The sequence below is a fragment of the Sceloporus occidentalis genome, unplaced genomic scaffold, assembly GCF_023333645.1.
Source record: "Sceloporus occidentalis isolate IW3139 unplaced genomic scaffold, rSceOcc1.0.p SCAF_77, whole genome shotgun sequence".
NCBI lineage: Eukaryota > Metazoa > Chordata > Lepidosauria > Squamata > Phrynosomatidae > Sceloporus > Sceloporus occidentalis.
In genome coordinates, this window is record NW_028317057.1 from 1,936,300 (window position 1) to 1,955,810 (window position 19,511).

The following is a 19,511-nucleotide window of genomic DNA, read 5'->3' on the forward strand; positions in this document are numbered from 1 at the left end:
CTTAAAAAAACAAAACAATAGTTTGTGTATCTCGATTTCCCATCATTGCAAGCAGCCATTATGAAAACACAAATGTTGAGAATTCAAATGGTTTCATTCACTATGTTTCAGAAATAGTACACAATAGTTTAACATTTAGGCTCCAGTATGGTTTTATCCAAAGCACACCTATACACACAACAAAGGTAGGGACAGAGAGGGAGATACACAGGTTGTGACTCCAGTAATGGTCCAAAAGCTGCCTGATATGTTCTAACACGTTGGTTAGAATGTAACTGGGAGCTTCTGACCCTCTTTGTGATGTTTCCATCCAACTCTGTCTGGCACGGGACAAACATTAGGTGAGCACAGGAATAAAATGTGGTCATCAAAAGAGTTACAAAGCCGAATATGTTTTCTGATTTGTCAGTTGGTGTGGTTTGTGGCTTGACAATTGTTTTTTATGAAAATCAGCTTTTTCCAGTACTTACTTCTTCTCTCATCGGGTTTTTCAGTGAATGTAACACGTGCAACACTGATATTCCCTCTCCATTAAGGACTTACATTGAAATCGGTAGTAACTTTTGGCAATATAGATCAGATGTCTTTTATAAGCTTAGGTTGAACTTCAACTTTCATGAACCTCCAACAGCCCTACCTTGCCAAAGTCTCACTGAGTTGTAGCTGAACCACTCCTGGAGAGTCACCTCTGTTGAGGGGAGTACGGTCTCACTAATGAGCAAAGGAAAAGCTCCATAGTATAATAATCTACTATTTAATATCAAATTATGTTTCAGGAAGCGTGTTTAATGGCCTGATTTACATAAAGGTCATATTGATAATGTTCCTGTTCAAAAAGTCACTGTCTGCCTGTGTTGTAAATGCTGGCATTAGTAAGCTAATTTACCTATGAGAAAGCCTGATACATGGCCTGCTAATGAGGAGTGACCTCTGTGTCTTTATAGCGCAGGTCTTTCACCTGTTTTAATTCAGGACAGTCGCTGCTAGTGTTGTCATTTATTCATGGAGCATGGATCAGCCACGGGGTAGTGCTTACATAGTGTTTTGGTATATCCTGGGTAAGCAGTTTTTTCAGCATCATTTCAACAAATGAACAAAAATCAGAACCTAATGATAAAATTGTTAGAAACGGAAATGTTTAAATGTGTGTTGTTACCTTTACACTTCCTGACATTTTATTGGAAGAACCTTTTAACCCAAAAGCCTTCATTCTCCAACTGCTGCTTTCAAAGTACTGCGAGTAACAGACCGTGACATTTCCCAAAAACTAGCAAACGGGTGGCTGGACCTTTTTCAGGACAATCATTTATGTAATGGCCATTATTATCGGTAAATCTATTATATTATGTAGTGTTGCCGAATATATGAAGGCGCTATATAAAACAATACATAATAATAATAATAAATACAATTACGTTTATGTTTAGATATCTATATGAATATATAGATCAGGGGCGTACCTAGAGTATTTGGCACCTGGGGCGGATCCTGTATGTGGCACCCCCCCACACACTTTAAAACTGCATAGCTTCTACTGTTATATACCGGCGCAGACACTGAAGGTGGTACAGCATAACGCTTACTGTTATCATTATATACTGAGGCAGACATTGACGGTGGTACAGCATAACACTTATCACTATATACTGAGGCAGAAATTGACGGTGGTACAGCATAACACCTATCACTATATACTGAGGCAGACATTGACGGTTGTACAGCATAACACCTACCACTATATACTGAGGCAGACAATGACGGTGGTACAACATAACACCTATCACTATATACTGAGGCACACAGTGACGGTGGTACAGCGTAATCCCTATCACTATACATTGAGCCAGACATTGACAATAGTGCAGCATAACTCCTATCACTATATACTAAGCCAAACATTGATGTGGTGTAGGCCTACCACTTCATTAGTAGTAGGGATGCACCGAAACGAATTCTGGACTGAAACCGAAAATGCAGCATTTACCCCCCACACCATAAAAAAAATTCTAACACTTTTATTTCAAGTAAGTAACACACCAAAATAGGACAAAACAATTAAATAACAATATTAATATATATATATATATATGATTGTTAACAGCAATCACATTTCTATCATGCCCAGGCATACCCAGATTCCAGGACTTGGCATGATAGGAGTATGATTGCCCTATCTACCCCTTCTCACTCCCTTTTGTCCTACCTACCCCTTCTCACTCCCTTCTCCCTATCTACCCCCTATCCCCCCGTCTCACTCCCTTCTCCCTATCTACCCCCTCCTAACTATCTGCCCTCTCCCACTTTGAAGTTCACTTACCTTTCAGGAGTCCTGCGGTGGGGGTGCAAGGAACAGTATAGAGTGATGGGAGTTATGATGTACTAGAGCATAATTATATAATGAAAAATACATTGGAAATGGTACAGCATAACACCCATCACTCTCACACACTTACCAATCCGCACATATACCAATCCACACACATACCAATCCACACACACAATCCACACACATACCAGTCCAAACATACACCAATCCACATATATACCAATCCACACACACACCAATCCACACACACACCAATCCACACATATACCAATCCACACATACCAATCCACACATATACCAATCCACACACACACCAATCCACACACACACCAATCCACAGATATACCAATCCACACATATACCAATCCACACACATACCAGTCCAAACATACACAAATCCACATATATACCAATCCACACACACACCAATCCGCACATATACCAATCCACACATACCAATCCACACATATACCAATCCACACACATACCAATCCACAGATATACCAATCCACAGATATACCAATCCAGACATACCAATCCACACATATACCAATCCACACATGTACCAATCCACACACACACACCAATCCACACATACCAATCCACACATATACCAATCCACACATATACCAATCCACACGCATACCAATCCACACATATACCAATCCACACATATACCAATCCACACGCATACCAACCCACACGCATACCAACCCACACGCATACCAACCCACACGCATACCAACCCACACGCATACCAACCCAGACACATACCAATCCAGACATATACCAATCCAGACATACACCAATCCAGACATACTAATCCACACATATACCAATCCACACATATACCAATCCACACATATACCAATCCACACATACCAATCCACACATATACCAATCCACACACATACCAATCCACAGACATACCAATCCACACATATACCAATCCACACATATACCAATCCACACACACACCAATCCACACATACCAATCCACACATATACCAATCCACACATATACCAACCCACACGCATACCAATCCACACATATACCAATCCACACATATACCAATCCACACGCATATCAACCCACACGCATACCAACCCACACGCATACCAACCCACACGCATACCAACCCAGACACATACCAATCCAGACACATACCAATCCAGACATATACCAATCCAGACATACACCAATCCAGACATACTAATCCACACATACCAATCCACATATATACCAATCCACACATATACCAATCCTCACATATCAATCCACACATATACCAATCCACACATACCAATCCACACATACCAATCCACACATACACCAATCCACACATACCAATCCACACACATACCAATCAACTCTCACTCACTGAATGCTTTCCTACCTTTCCTCTTTTCTCCTTACAGCTTCTTTTCCTCCTCTTCGCTCCTCTTCTTCAGTTCTTCTGTCTTCTGTCTTCTTCCGGGTCAGAGGGCACGGACAGCAGTGGGCGCGGCTTCAGTGTTGTGCGCCGGGATCTGACAACAAATCCCGGCGCACAGCAGCTGTTGCCGCGCGGATCGCAAGGGAGCGATATCGGAGGTCTTTAACAGACCTCCGGCTCCCTTGAGTGGTTTTAAGCCGGGTTCAAGGGTTGAACCCGGCTTAAAATCACTCAAGGGAGCCGGAGGTCTGCTAAAGACCTCAGATACCGCTCCCTTGCGAGCCTGCTCCTCCAGCGGCGGACATTGCTGTCCGTCTCTGGAGGGGTGCCGGCAAGTTGGCACCCCCCTGATGAGCGGCACCTGGTGCGGACCGCCGCCCCCCCCGCCCCCCGCTAGGTACGCTACTGATATAGATACATATACATTATTTGCAATAATAATTGATTTTTCCAAAAATTCAGCTAGGGTTGCCATTTCTCCCCTGGTTTCAAAGACAGATGTAACACCTTCCCTTCATTATGAAGGTGAATTAAAGTAAACGGGGACAATGCTTTTCTTTTATCCTTTCGTTACTGTTATATTGTAAGTAATAAATATAATAAGCACGCATGTAAAAGTTACTTGTGTCCAGGAAAACATGGTCGATGTGTGAGCCCTGCTATCACCCGCTAACTATTGAACTATTCATGAAAACATGAAACCAAGCCCTATGAATAAAAAATATTTTGCCAGCTGCTTTTCCATTAGTTTCTCTAGCTGTACAAATTCAGTAAATAATTATGTTGGTGGGAAGTCAACTGCATGCGAGAAATAAACAAAATCATTTCGCCACCGCGCACTTTCTGTCTTTTAATACATCAAATCATTTATTTTTTTTAAACAAAAAAAATCTAAATTGCAAATTGATGAATTTGCATTAGATGAAAGCTGCCTTGTTTTGATTTCTCAATACTTTTTTTTTTTTTACAAAAAAGTATATAAAATATATCCCTTAACAGTGGAATGGGTGGCTGTGGCCATCTGTTATGGTATCTGCCTGGAGTTCCATCACTTAGCACACAAGACAAGCTACAGCTGCTTAATTGCTACAGTGTTAAACAATTATCTTTCTGCCCAAAATTTATATTTATATGTGTATGCATAGAAGCCATGTGGTTAAGCATAAGTGATCTAATTGTGGACTAATATCATTAAGCATTCATTAATTAATCCCCCATGGAGTAATGAGCAATAAAAAATAAAGACGGTTTTCTTTAGTTAAGTAAATGCAAGATCCCAGCTCAAGGATTTTAATTATCTGGGTTGCTAAGCCTTCTGTTGAAAAACTATGAGCATTGCTATACATTACATGTATGTGCTTTGCATATGATCTTCAAACCCACTCCAAAGCAAGAACGTAGTCTTTAAATTTCTTCTGTAAACAGTCATAAGATAGGTCTCTCTTTTTAACACTCCCAATATTTGTAGCCTCACGTCGGCATTTTTTTGTTGTATGGATAATAAACCTCTATATATAAACTCAGCTCTTTACAGGACTGTGGGAACATGTCGGGGCGTATTAAATAATAAATATTTATTATTGCTTACTTACCGGTATTTCAGCAACTACAGGCGTAGGATATGTCCATGCTTGACTTATTAAGCAGTGTTCCTAAAGGATGTTTGTACAATTATTAGAGAAGAATCATTGGAGTATTTAACATGCAGCTTTTGTGCAGAGGTCCTAAAGTAGTCTCTGCGTCGGATTGCACATTATACGAGATCTTATTTCTTGATTGATTTTATTATGTATCATCCTCAAAATGATGTCTGTTAATTTGTGGGACATATAAGGTTTATTTCTGCATGTGTGTGCACTTTTTGGCCTTGAGGGAGGAACAACAGGGGTCCTTCCTTTTTTTCTGCCATTTACATTTTTGATTTTCAGAAGAAAAGGTGTGATATAGTCTAGTCCAGTGACATATTTTTTGTAATATCTTATTGATATTTACACTATTATGCAAAGTATCATTCATATTAGTATTTTAGAGTTGGATGTTTGTTCAGTGAGTGGGAACTCCATAAATGAAAAAAAGATATTTTCTTTGTGCCGTTTATCTATTCTGAAATGATTTGACCATAGGATGGAGAGATAATGTACTCTAGTTTATGTTATAAAGCTAATCTGTCCTGTTCCCCTCTGTTTTAACTGTCATTGCCCAGCTCATCGACACTGAGAAGAAGGCCTCATTAAAAATAAGCAGAGATTCACTGAGCCTTGACAACATGACACTAGTTATTTTGAATGCCTTCATAATGAAGGTCTTGCTTCACAACACAAGCCTTCTCCACCAGTCTCTGAGATATTAGTGAGGGTGAAGACACATGAAGCTGTGTAGTGATGATCTGTGTCACTAAATACCCATGGTCTCTGATACACTCTTAACATGCCATGTGTCAATGCGAGACCTTGCGGGTACCTGCAGTGCCACAGTGTTCATCGGGGTTAGATATACTTATGACACACCGTGTATATCCATCTGCAGTCATAGCTTTATTGGACCCCAATCTACTAAAGCTGTAATATATTATGACATAGTTTGTTGACATTTTAGGTGTCTCATGAAAAAAGCCCTTGAGGGCAATGTCTTGCTTGTCAACGGATCTGTTTCTGAGAGCTCACTAAGGGTCAGTAGACTACATGACTAGCGCACAACAGTACAGTTTAACAATTTTACTAACGTTCTGTTTCTGATACACAAAACAAAATGTGTCATAAAGCCTCTTTTAATTGTTTTATGTTTTGGGACCTTGCCAAATATTATCGGCGTGTAAGACACGGAGCAGTCCGAGCACTGATAGGCCTTTTCATTTCAAGTCGAATTGTTACCTGCTGAATGCTGTTATATTTTACTAAAACATCTGGGATAACAGAGGATCACAAGGCAGCACAGCATGTTTTCAGCTGATAATGGCTTTGAGGCAGGTTTAACTAGAACAGGCATCCCAAGACATACTAACAACACAATCTGCACATCCTGGCATATCCGTCTCGGTGAAATGTACGCTTAAAATGTTCTCCTGTGACTTGAGATACATTCTTCTGGCATATGTGCGCTACAGATTTTTGATGGCACCCCTATTGTCTTCTCCCCTGTTATAGCTTTTTCTGTTTTCGTGTCTGGATATTAACAGTTTGGCTTGTATTTCCCCGCAGTGTCTCTCCTACAAAACAACCATATTGTGTCACTGGTAATTACAGGATAGAAAGCCACAAAACTTGACTTTAGCAGAGGACGATAATGTGAGAGTTCTTCGAGAAAACTGATTCTGTAGTAAACGCAGATGAATACATAACCGTATAATTAGCCATTATAACTAGTGGGTAAATAAGAGCGACAGGAGCTTATTTAGACTCTTGGTAGTGACATTCGCATTGATTCCCCCCACCCCAAGGCTGTCAAAGTGTCATGTTTGTGAGGAGTGTTTGCATGTATCCATAATGAAATGTGCATTTGATTTATGAAAGCGATTTGTAAATATAAATGTTCTCGTTCTGATATATTGGGATTTTCTTCCTGTCTTTAGTGTCTAACATGAGGAAATTGTATCAATATTCCTCCTGACACCATTTTTATTACCGATCGTCATACTTGACAACTTCTCCAGGTTGGTGTGTCCGCTCGAAGTATGATGGCTCAGAGTTGTGGTGGTTGGAAAGTCTCATTCAAGACTCACCTGCTTTGCCTCCACTTGCCCCAGCCCTGTTCTCATACTAATACGGATGGACTTTGTGGAGAATTGGACCAATGCTCCAGAGTATGGTTTTCACCTAGTCAGCTTCCAGCTGTATGACTCAGTGTAGGTGGTGGACATTTCACTAAATATGCCATAAACACCCTTGATTTATCCAGCCTTGTCATGGACACAGGGAACTAACGGTGTGTTTACTCTTCTTACCCTTGGCTGTCCAGTAATTGGTCCACGTAAGCTGGAGGTCATCAAATTCTCTTGCAGTGTCTAGCTTATGAGGGCTAGAAAATGCTGACATGAAGAAATGCGGAATATCTAAAGGGTTGTGTTCTCTATAATAGTTTCCTAAAGACTGTAGATGTAGAATTAGATGGTGTTTATTTTCAATCACTAAATTCTATGCTGGTCGAGTTCAGTCTTGATTAGGTTTCTGAAACGTTATTCATATAACTTAATATACTTAAAAACTATTATTCATATGATACTTCATACAAAAATTTGATGAAAGTCTACTTAATAGACTAAGCTTTATATTTGTAATTTTTATGACAGATCCTAGAAGTTGTATTTAAAAAGGCACAGAGCAGAGGTAATGGAATATGTAATGAACATGTGAGGGGAAACAGGATTATTAATATGTCTGGCAACCAGTCGGTTTCAGATAAGCAAGATAAAAATGACTGATCAGCCCCATTTTATTATTTTAATTCTATCTCATTCGGAGATCTAAAACTGTTGCAGGAACCTATGGGGTTTGAAACGGGTTCCATTATTATCCATTACTGTGGCTTAATCTTTAATGGGTATACTCCATTCTATTAGCAGAATGGTGACTATACCGACTATCTACACGCAGTCTCTGAATAAGGGGCAGCTATCTGGCAGTGTAAATTGTGTTACTGTTCTAATCCTTTATGACAGAATAATCAGTAATAAAATAGTGAGATGAGTACCAATTAATGAACATCAAATCAATGGGCATGCTGTTCCTGCTGATTAAAACACCAGCTGATTGGAATAAATGGTTTTAATATACTTATTCAGAGACTAGTCTCATTTTATCATATCTGGAGAAGCTGGTGCATGAATAATCCAAGGCTGATACCTATGTGCTTCTTTAATGGGATGCTAATAGCAGTCATTAGACAAGGCCACGCTCGGAACGGTATAATAGAGACGAGCGTTTTCTGACATATTACATGCCCTGAAAAGGACGCTTGGAATAACAATGTGGGTGCCAAGCGAATGCTCTTCGGACCCTCGAGACACTGCCTTATCTGTCTTAATGGCTTTAACTATGTCATTGTAATGACTTGCATGCCTCGCTCAACTGAAGAGGTTATTTTTGCCATAAAGTGCAGTACATAAAGTGAGAAGGCGGGGGGGGGGGTTGATTTTCCGGCTTTATATATTTTAAGAAAGGTGATACTTATCTGTTATACTGTAACATTGTGTCTGTAAGCAAAAGGGGAAGACAATTCGTATTTGGGAGCAGTTAAACTCATCAGAGCTTGTGAGTGAAGACGATAATATGGTATTCACCAGTCTTTGCCTTTTAGATTGTGAGCTCTATTGATCAGAGTTTGCACAGTCATTTTTTTCTTTAGAGCGTATACTTTCCTACTAAGGAATCTGTTAGTAACAAAGTATATAAGGACCGGAGGTAAGATGCGCATCCCACGCTGCTTCAAGATGTCTGATTCTAACCACTCGTCACTTTTTATAAGCTGTCTCCCTCTAAACAACCGTGCTAAAATTATTTTTGGATTACAGCCACCACACTCGGCAAGCCAAAAGCTTGTAGCTGCAACTCCAATCAGCCTCAGACAGCTGGATACTGTTTGTGTTAATGAGAGTTGAATCAAAGTGTGTTTGGGTAGATGTGGATTTGATTCTTCTTTTCCTTGGCTCACCCTCGGCACTACCTGCTTAGAACACAGTAAATGCACACGCTGTTCGCAGCCATATTCTCCTTTTACCCCCTGTTTGTTCAGATGCTAGAGGCGCAGAGCACCCATTCATTTCCACAGTCACACCTGTCATCGTATGTACGGTCAAAACGGTCTCATCGAGGCTTTTATCGCATGATATTTAGAGATTTTATACAAATGTTAGTGTGTGTGTGTGTGTGTCCAGCCTGACTTCATTACTGAAGCGTTACTTAATGCCCATTCAGGATTTGTCTCCACCAAGCCATACAATGCTTCAGACGCTGTACATTGTCCGGATGTGCAGTAAATGGGCCATACGCACACAATATGACGTGCAAGCACAAAAGAGGAAAACGGGGTAATCAGATGAATGTTGAGGACAATCGGTTGAGTCCGACTGACTAAGAGAGGTCAGAGTAATAGAGAAAAAAGGACCGCCGCACAGTGTGTGATTGCGATAGTCCATGGAAACACAGCAAGAGAGTTACCAGATGTCATCTTTGACCATCAAAACATTCAGAGCATACATTTTGTAAGGCAGCAATATTTTCTGTTCAGTATAGTTTCTTTGTCATAGCTTCCAGTTGTCCTTGTTTCGAACGGACAGTCCCTCTCGGGACTCAAATCACTCTTGTCCTCTTTCCTTCCTAGGAGATGTAGTATGCCTGCCCATTATAACGCACCCCATAGTCACGAAATAAGAGAAGGTGGATAATGTGTCATGTATTAGTATAGTCCTCAAATAGTTATCTCGCTTAATGCTGCCTTCCATTGTAATTGTATGGTTTAGAAACATAGAACTTCGTGTAGGTTTAAGGAGCCTTGACTGTCTCAAAGAGCCAGAAAAAGATGACCTTAAATTTACTTGTTTATAAACTGTCAAGAAATAACCAGGAGCCAGCAATGATAATTATGGTTAAGCAGGCAAATTATCTTATTTTTTCTGTTGCTGTTGTTGTTTTTTTGCCTAAATAATTAGCACGTGTTTCGAATAATTTTCCAACAATAAGAGCATTGTGCCTTTCGACATATTGCGCTCTCATGTCAGCTCCCTTGTACTCTTCTTAGCACTCTCTCTTTTTTTTTTTTTTTTAAGGCGAGCTGCTACCTCTGTAAATATCATTACTACTCGTCTATTTTTCTTGGAAAAATCTTGCATATAAATAACAACCATCCCTGTGGGCTTTAGAAGAAGATGCTTGTTGACGTGTGTTGAATCAAGCTGCTGATCTCAATTCTATTTTTCACTGGGAACCTACATCTTAATAAATAAGTGTTCAAATCGCACGCTGTTCTATAAAGTTCCTTTATTGATTGGGAAACAAGAAAAGAAAGCAATTTACCAGCACACGTTGCATGGGCACTTGTACCGTCCACATAGGGTGATATTTCTTCTTCCACGTTGTTCGGCAGAAAGTAAAAAAGAAAATAGATAATTTCTATTTCATTTTATGTTCGGAAACAAGGAAACCTAGGTCTATTTTATCATATAAATAATGAATGTGATTTACAATAAACAGTCTGCGGCGTTATGCCGGCTCGTTGATATTCACCTTTTGAGAAGCATAATTTATTGTGTTTACCGGCCCAAATGAAACGCGAGTTGGTGGTCTTGAAGCTAACCCAGGAGCCGTGATGCCCACATTAAAGATCCCCTGCACATACGTTTGCTCGGTGTTTTGCATAATTGCCGCATTTGCCTTTTTAAGAATTACCGGGTTGCGCAAGTATGCAGGAGAATTATTCCTCCCTATAAAGCTAGTTGCTCCCGATAAGACGTGAAATACAGGGCATGTGAATTGGATAACCCATATTGTTATCGTTTGCCATGCAACGAAGAGCTGTTAAGAGACTCTCCGGTTACCATTCGGTAATTGTCATTGGTAAGAGACTTTTCGATGGAATACCTAGTAAGAATCTGATTGCTTTTTCCTGCTGTGACCATGTCTGTTATTACGCAGGACAAACGTTGCAATCAGTGCAATAAGGCCTGATTTAAAATACCCTTTTGCACAAGGCTGCTGTCTCCGTGTTTCCAAGAACGTGCTTTCTCTGTATATATTAAATTTGTACGTTATTTTTTGGGGGGATTATTTCCTCCTCTTAAAACAGGTGGGCAACTATTGAAAGACTTTCGAGTGCTAGAGAGGCAAACAGAGCTTTATTTTTGTGATATACTTCTCCTAGCACCTGAAAGGTTAATGAAGGGACACAACCACGTAGCAGATAATTTGGAGGGGCATTTTTCAGATACTATCGGGATATGGCTAGCAACAAAGCTTTTCAAAATAGACATTTTGAAATGAGTATTCTTGGTTTGTATGTATATATCGATGGGCTGTGTATTTAAGCATCACATTTTTTGTTTGCCGACCCCCGAGGATGCACCCTTTCTATAAATACCCTGTTTTTTCCACATTGAGATGTTCTATCTTTATGCATGCCAATTTTAACAGTTTGTGTCCTGAACTGTCTGTCTTGTTCTTTTCTTCTTTTCAATTTCACAAGCTCACTACTTGGATAAAATAGTTAAAGGTACTGTATTTCTCTTACTAATTATAAATTTCATTAAAATGTATATCTACGCCATTTTTTTTTATGTTTTGTTTAAGTCCTGAACAAAACCCCATAACTCCTCATTGCTCAATGGTACTTCTGTGTGTATGTAATTAAATGTTCTGCATTTGCTGACGTTTTTATTATTATTACTACTTTTTTTTGTGGTCATATTTTTTTTATATTTATATGCATTCATTCTTCTGGCTCTAAACGGACCAAAATCTGCATTCCTTGTTTTTTGTTTTTTTTTATTATTATTATTATTTTCATCCATTGACAGCTCTGCCATTGAGGAATTTAGTTGCTAAATTATGATTTTATTTATTTTATTTGCTGTAGTCAGGTATAATCATGCAAAAAAAGTCAGCCATTAGAACATTGGCCATTAGGCACAGGTAACATGCATGGCTTAACCCTTTGAATACCAGAGAGAAGTTATTCCTAAGAAGCTAATATAAAAAATAGATTTTTAAGGGAATTATTACTACATGAAACTCATATCTTAACCCGGCATGGAAAACCATCTATCGCCAGTTTTATGTTATTTAGATGAAATTTTTTATATTTCCACCAAAATCTCAAGCTAGGGCATCCTGTGCAAATTATCCTTTCTTCCTTACAGGGATTTAAGTAGAGATCCAATCCCAGGCTCTGCACTTAGAAGAGACGCCCCCCCATTGCTGCTGCTTACTGCTCTCCTTCTACCCCATGATCTCCCCAGGTCTAAGGGCAGCAGAGTGCTGACATATATCACATATATCCATTTTTCTCAGGCTGTAGAGACCATGAGCGGGAGTGAGAGCAGCAGCCCCGATTGCCCCTACCTAAGGCTAAAGAAGCCACGCAAATCCTTCTTTTCAGAATCTGTAAAACACTCCCTAGCCTCTGCATTGTTCATCAGACAGCCCATGGACCTCTAGCACTAGAGATCATTCACAATCATGTTTTTGAGAAAAGTATTATCAGAAATATCTCAATATTAGGAAGTAGTTAAAAGAATCAGGCACAGCCAGACAGCAGAGGTAATATTTCATTGATGTATAACAGAGAAAGAATTAGTAGGAGTGACAGTCCCCCTTGAACATTGATGTCATCACGAGTCTGGATGCTCCCAATTTCAAATGAACTCGACCTGTCGCCAGAAATTGCTATTTTTAGTAATGATTTGCAACCTACCTCTCATGAAACCCACTACGCTATATTAGCACATTCTAAACGAGATCCAGAACAAATATACATTTTATATATATTTAGATATAAAAAAAACAGGTAATTTTTTAAAAAGATTTTTACTTGTTTTTTTTTTTACTGCTTTCCGAACTCAGCAGTATTTTTCATCGTGACAATTACAAGCTTTGTTTAGGAGAAGCTACTTCTGCTGTAGACTAGATACCGACTTAGAACACTTTTTTTACATTACAGCCCCTGTATTGATCACACCTGGTGGTTGCTGGGATTTATAGGGGTTGTAGCTTACCAGCTGGAGTTGTGACGGCGTCCATGTATATTCTAAGCTGAAAGAACATCTAAGTAGTTAACATTTATGATATTGATCAACAAAAAATGTCAAGCAAACAAGCAGTGTATGTATTAAGCAGATATATTTTTTCTTGTCTGCTTTTGTATGTTCCCGTGTTTTGATTTTGTTTTATATGTTTCAGATAATTTGACAATTGATTTTGTTAAATATCTTTTCATTTGCTGATCATCAGACTTAGGATCCTAAGTATGTCCCTAAGTATCGTTTCTTCATTCCCTGTCCAAAGCCATCTCCTAATGGAATATGGAATAATAAAACTGTTGTCAACAATTTTTTTATTCTTGTAATTAGGTCATTCTAATGTGAAGTTATTGCATTGTTTCCCTTTTTTTTTTTTTTTTTTTTAACCAAGGCACCCTTTCTTTGTGTTATAAAGGGAAGCTGTTACTGAAAAGGATTTTTTTTTATGTCTAAATATATTGTGGTCTTTCAGGATGGCGTGTCAGATTATTTTCATAAACATTCATGGACCTGGAACATCTATATGTACTCTAAGTAATACCCCCCACTGCCACTCACCCATAAATATCACAACATTTAGCTACTTCCCATATTATTCAGCTTATCTACTCTCCTATTGTTTGTCATTACCCATAAAAAATAATAGTAAATAGAGGAGATGTGTAATTTCCTCCAAACCTGAGAAATAATTTGTTTTAATGGCTTACTAGATAAAACAGTCCGCACACACACACGACTTCCTCTAAATGCCACCCAGGTTTTAATGAAAAATAAAATCTTCAATATTAAAAAGAATTTACTTTATGTAAGCCGGTGAAAAGAAATGAATTGACCGCACGATTATAGTCTGGCATTTAATTATCTGTAAATGTTATAATATCTGATGACATCCTCTGCAAACAGAATGTTCTTCCTTTGTTTAGCTTTCAGATTTCATGGTCAACCTAGCGTTCTCCCTGATTTATTAACTCCCAATGTAATGTTCAACAGAATAAAATAATCATTCAGTACTATAAACGAGGATTGTTCAAATGAGTCTCTTATCATCGTTCACTAATTGTTTTAGACTTGTTACTGATATGATGGCCTTATCCCAGCAGTAGATGCAAATGCTTAGCATGGTTACAGAAAGCAGTGCATAAGACTGTCATGAGAAGACAAGGAAGTCACTGATACTTAAATAAAGAATGAACGGAGAATATAGACTGTTTGGTATACAAAAGAACAAAGGCATGTTAAACACTATTAATCCAAAACACTTAGGCAGGTGAGGTCAAAAATATTTGAGCTTCCCAGTAACAACATGGCTGGCTTGTGGGTTCCAAAATTTAACCCACGCATGACCCAAAGAATGGACTTTTTACTAAAACCTTGACAAGTGATCACTACACGTATTCACCCAGTCACCAAGACTCTCACACTGAGGCACATGCACGTTTTTTACTTGTGTATAACCCTGTGTCTGAGAGATGATTAGTGCATCGCCACTCATAACGATACTACCAAAGTCACCTTGGCAAGCTGCAATGGATAATGTGTTTTATAGGCAGTCATCTTTAAATACACTGTACACGTCATTAACTAATAAAAAATTATTTAAGAATGAATAACGGAAATATTTTTACCTAATTGAGCTCCATGTATTGAAATATCTGGGGTTCATTTTTAATGGGTTTATTAAAGATGGCTGCCATTGAAGGATTTTTAAGAGCTACTGTCATGTTGTCCCCTCTTCTGCATCTTCCCTTTCCCTATCTAAGTGTGAGGCCAATGGGTGCATGTTCCCTAAATTTGCCATTGTGTCTTTTGCAGTATTATTTTTCTAATTTGTTATAAAAAAAAATACTTACCTTATGTAAATGTAGCTAGGTTGGAATTATAAATGAGTGAGTGCCTTCAATGTGTTGAGCTTCCAGTATGCCTTGATAGACGACACCTATGTTATTCACCTATTAATAGTGGACTGACTTACTACATATGTGTATGTCTCACAGCATCTGAATGTTCTAATTATAAAAAGGAAGCGCAGGCCATTAGAACATTTTGTGCAAATTTATGCAGGATAAAAGTCAATTATGAACCTCGTTTTAAGGAAGAAATTAAGGAACTGGCACATTCAGTTACAGAAAGTGCCTTGCATTATAAAATGCAAGCCAAGCAGATACAACCTTTCATTTTGCAAAGATAACTTTAATAATTAGATGAGATTTGGTGGAAAATAATCTACTTAACTGGCAATTTAGGTTTGGTATTAAAACCCCCCACTAATGTATCATTATTTAAATACAAGTGAACCAAACCAATATTCATAATTTGATTCCCTAAAGTATAAATAAATAGAAACCAACTTATGCAGCCTTACTAGAAAAATATTATAGTATATGAAATGTGCCCAGATGTTCACATATCATTTGAAGCGAGAACACTAGGTAGCCAATAGGATAGCTGCACGATCAAAACGTTCCACTGATTGGCTGATCTCAAAAACTAAGGATGCCTAACTATCATACAGAAATGTTTTCATCATCCTCATCAACCTTATCATTTGGTACCCCAACCAGTTATTCAGTTAGTAAAGTAATATTGCACAAAGGCACAAAGATAATTTCAGAATTACTTTAATATTTAAAGAGCTATAATTGTTCATCTTGCTTTTTATTATTTTACGTTTTCCCCCTGTTTTATATATATATATGTATTGTCAGACTTGAAGACATGCACCATTTTAATCATTGGAGATATTAAATTATTGTAATTGTTTTATAAATTTTCCCTTCTTGCTCATAAAAGCAGACAAGATAGGATTTAAAGGTAACACTGCAAAAGCCTTAGGGAGACTGTCACAAAGAAAGCCTCACCTTCTGCTCTGTCTTGAAGCACGTCACTACCGTGTTTTTTGTTGAGTCTATCAATGTTTTCCTTGTGGTCTTTCTGGTATTTCATTTTGTCCGTCCTGAGTAAACAAGTCCGCACAGCTCCTACAATTAAATTTGTCAGTCCTGTCCCATCGTTTGCAGCCCGACCCCCCAATGTATGTTAGTGTAGATGCTGAGCTGCTTCACTTTATTTATGAGCTTTGCTTCTTATGTTGAAAAAAAAAGGAATGTACTTTTCTGCACAAAGTATCGTCAACATTACTGGCGGATACTTTGGGCAACTTTTGGAAAGCACTGTAAGTTCACATGATGGCATTGCCTCCTGGAGACCAGATATTTGTTATAAGGTGTTATCCTGCTTTCAAACTCCAAAAAAGGGAGAGGTTATTGTAATTTCACTGTAGTGTATGGATTTTTTTTGCCACCGCCACCACCCATTATTCCATTTCCCAATTTAAAAGAAACTTCTTTCTTTCTAAGATTAGTATTCTGATGTAGTCTATTCCCGTCACGTTGTCATTCAAGAGTTTAAGCCTCCCATAGGTGTCCTTTAGAGAAAGTAATTATGTTCAATTTTTAACGCGTTTTATCCATTTTCGGTGGCTTTTTATGTATATATTCTTTTACAAATTACAGCTATTAATTGTCTCGCACAAGAAAATAAAAAGTGCAGAGCAAGGCTTCTACTTCTTCTGTGGTTATCAGGGCAGAATATGGACATTTTGCACGGCAGCATGAATCAAATCCCTTTCTGCTTGTTCTGCACCACCTTTGACTCTACTCTTGCTCTGCGAAAAGAATTTAAAAGAAGAGTAGTTTTATCTGGTCAGCAGGAGCATTTGTTCCCAGACTCAACAGATCTCTGGTGTTCCAACTATTAGTCTAATTAGAAACGCCAGTTTATGATCTGTCCTTGTGACTCATGTCGTTTCCCATGTGCAGTTACAGTGTTTATGCTTTTTCATTTGAAGGCCTGTAAGAGTCCTCTTTGTTCGCAAAAGTTGAAGTACAATAGAACTCCTGATTGACTTGCCCTTTTCTTCAATCTGTGTCTTGACAGAGGGATGTCCTGGGCTTTGTAACAGCAATGGACGATGCACCTTGGACCAGAACGGGTGGCACTGTGTATGCCAGCCAGGGTGGAGAGGAGCCGGTTGTGATGTAGCCATGGAAACTTTGTGTACCGATAGCAAAGATAATGAAGGAGGTAAGAGAGAGTATTTCTTATTTTCTTTTATTATTTACTTTTGATGGGAAATTGTCACTTTGTCGACGCACATCCTCGTTTCATGCTTTCTTGCAAAATAGAAGGTAGCTATTTCCTCAGCTAGCTTTAACAAACCCTTGTACAGTGGCACAGAACAGGTAACCCTTTTTTTCATTGTTTTCCGTGAACTTGGAATTTCTTTTTCTTTGTGCTAACTTACTGGGTGGGGAGTGTGACGACGGCAACAAATGGAAGGAAAAAACATGGTGCCATGTCAAGTCAAATCTTTTTCTTATTCAAAATTTAAACCCTCGTAAAGTGCCCTGATCTCGAAGAATTTTCCTTGTGTTAAGGCACATGCATAAAGGGTGTGATAGGTGAGCGAGACACTGCAAATCACTGCTAAATGCGTGCCCATACAAAAACTAAAACTCCTACAGCTATTAATTTACCTCGGAGTGTCGGAGTGTGTCCTGGTGGGTGAACGGGAAACTTGAAAAGTTGCCTGGCAACGGTGTATCTCACAAAGGACATTTCACTTCATCGCATCTGAACAATTCTTCCGGCATGCTGCGCGGAATCTTTGTAACATTTTTAGATGCACAAAGCACTAATACCGTCAGACAAAGTCAATCAGAACTTGTTATGCACTCAGTTAGTGGGGTGATCATATTGATGGGTATTAACAGCATGTGAAGTACCCCAATATTTGCAGAGACCAAGCATCCAAAACCCGTTAACCAGAGAGAAATGCTGTGTCAGGGAATAAACAGCTAAAATCATGTCGCTCTAAAAACTTTTGTGAAATGTTATATCGCGAACGCACATATTAAAATAGAAGCCCAAAACGCTCAAATAAGAGTAGTCCAGATGTTGAATTGCCAGCCCTCCAAGGGCACTGAGTTTAGATATCTCCTCTACGCCAACTATGATTGAGAGCATCTGTGTTTAAATGGGCACTCCAGCAATCATATGCACTTTAGCGCATGAATTAGAGCAAGTGGCCCCTTTAAGTGTTTGTGTGGTCTCCAATGCCAATGCATGGATGGAGTCTGAAGAATCCCCCAAACGCATTTGCTTCTTTGTCACCATCACCCAGCTATCAGATTTTTGTGAGATGTGTTCAGTCAGACTCATCTCCTGCTGCCTGCGCCCATGTGACGGGCCAGTCCCAGAGCTGGGTCAGTGAAGATTCCACAGAACAGTGACCAGTCTTTGATGTCCATTACTCTACAAACCACCTTGTAAATGATATATATAATTCTCACTCCACATCTCTCCAGATCCACCATTTCTACAAAAGGTATGTTTTACACGGCATATAGGGAACCATAAAGGGACATGGAGTGATGCTTTTATATATGTTTGATACGGGTTTTTCTGCTTTTACATCCCAGAACTTCTGCTGTCGCTCTATAAATAATTCCAGAAGTGAGTCTTCTCATGGGCCAGCAAAATCATCAGCGCCAGGCACCGTAGGGTTGACTAAATCGTTGCGCATGAATCTAAACCCATGAAATGTTATTGAATTCTTTCTCTATACACTTTAAGTAAAAGAAAAGCACAATTTGCTTATTGGAATCTTGCAAAAAGCCTTACGATATTTCTGTTCATTCCGCAGCCGCATTTGTACTTTTTTTTTTACAGTACCCTCCTGCATTTATGCCACTCAAAGGCATTTCAAACAGGAATATTGCATCTTATATAAGTAGCCTGTGGGTGCCGTTAGCGATTACAGTCCTGGCCATTTGCGGCTGAAGCTGATTGGATTGTGCTTTGCACAGGAGCTTTCTCTCGCAAAGACGGGAATTTATTTATTTCGAGTCTGCTCTCCTATGCACAATTTACTTCTGAAAAATATCTCAATGATACACATATCAGCCATTCGTAAAACTCCAGGGGGCAGCAAAACTTCCAGCAGATTCACCCAATGACCCGCTAT

General features: G+C 38.9%; 1 protein-coding gene across 8 annotated transcripts in view; it reads left to right on the top strand.

Moving 5' to 3' along the window:
- LOC149285553 (teneurin-3-like) overlaps positions 1 to 19,511 on the top strand; it is a 328,960-nt gene that overhangs the window by 256,311 nt on the left and 53,138 nt on the right. For 7 of the 8 annotated variants that reach the window (XM_089495197.1, XM_089495199.1, XM_089495200.1 and 4 more), the window contains one exon: positions 17,423 to 17,569. In XM_089495197.1, coding sequence (XP_089351323.1) covers positions 17,423 to 17,569 — 147 coding nt within the window. Of the gene's footprint in view, positions 1 to 11,934; positions 11,962 to 17,422; positions 17,570 to 19,511 lie in introns of all 8 variants that reach the window. The other variant, XM_089495196.1, reaches the window with a different exon arrangement.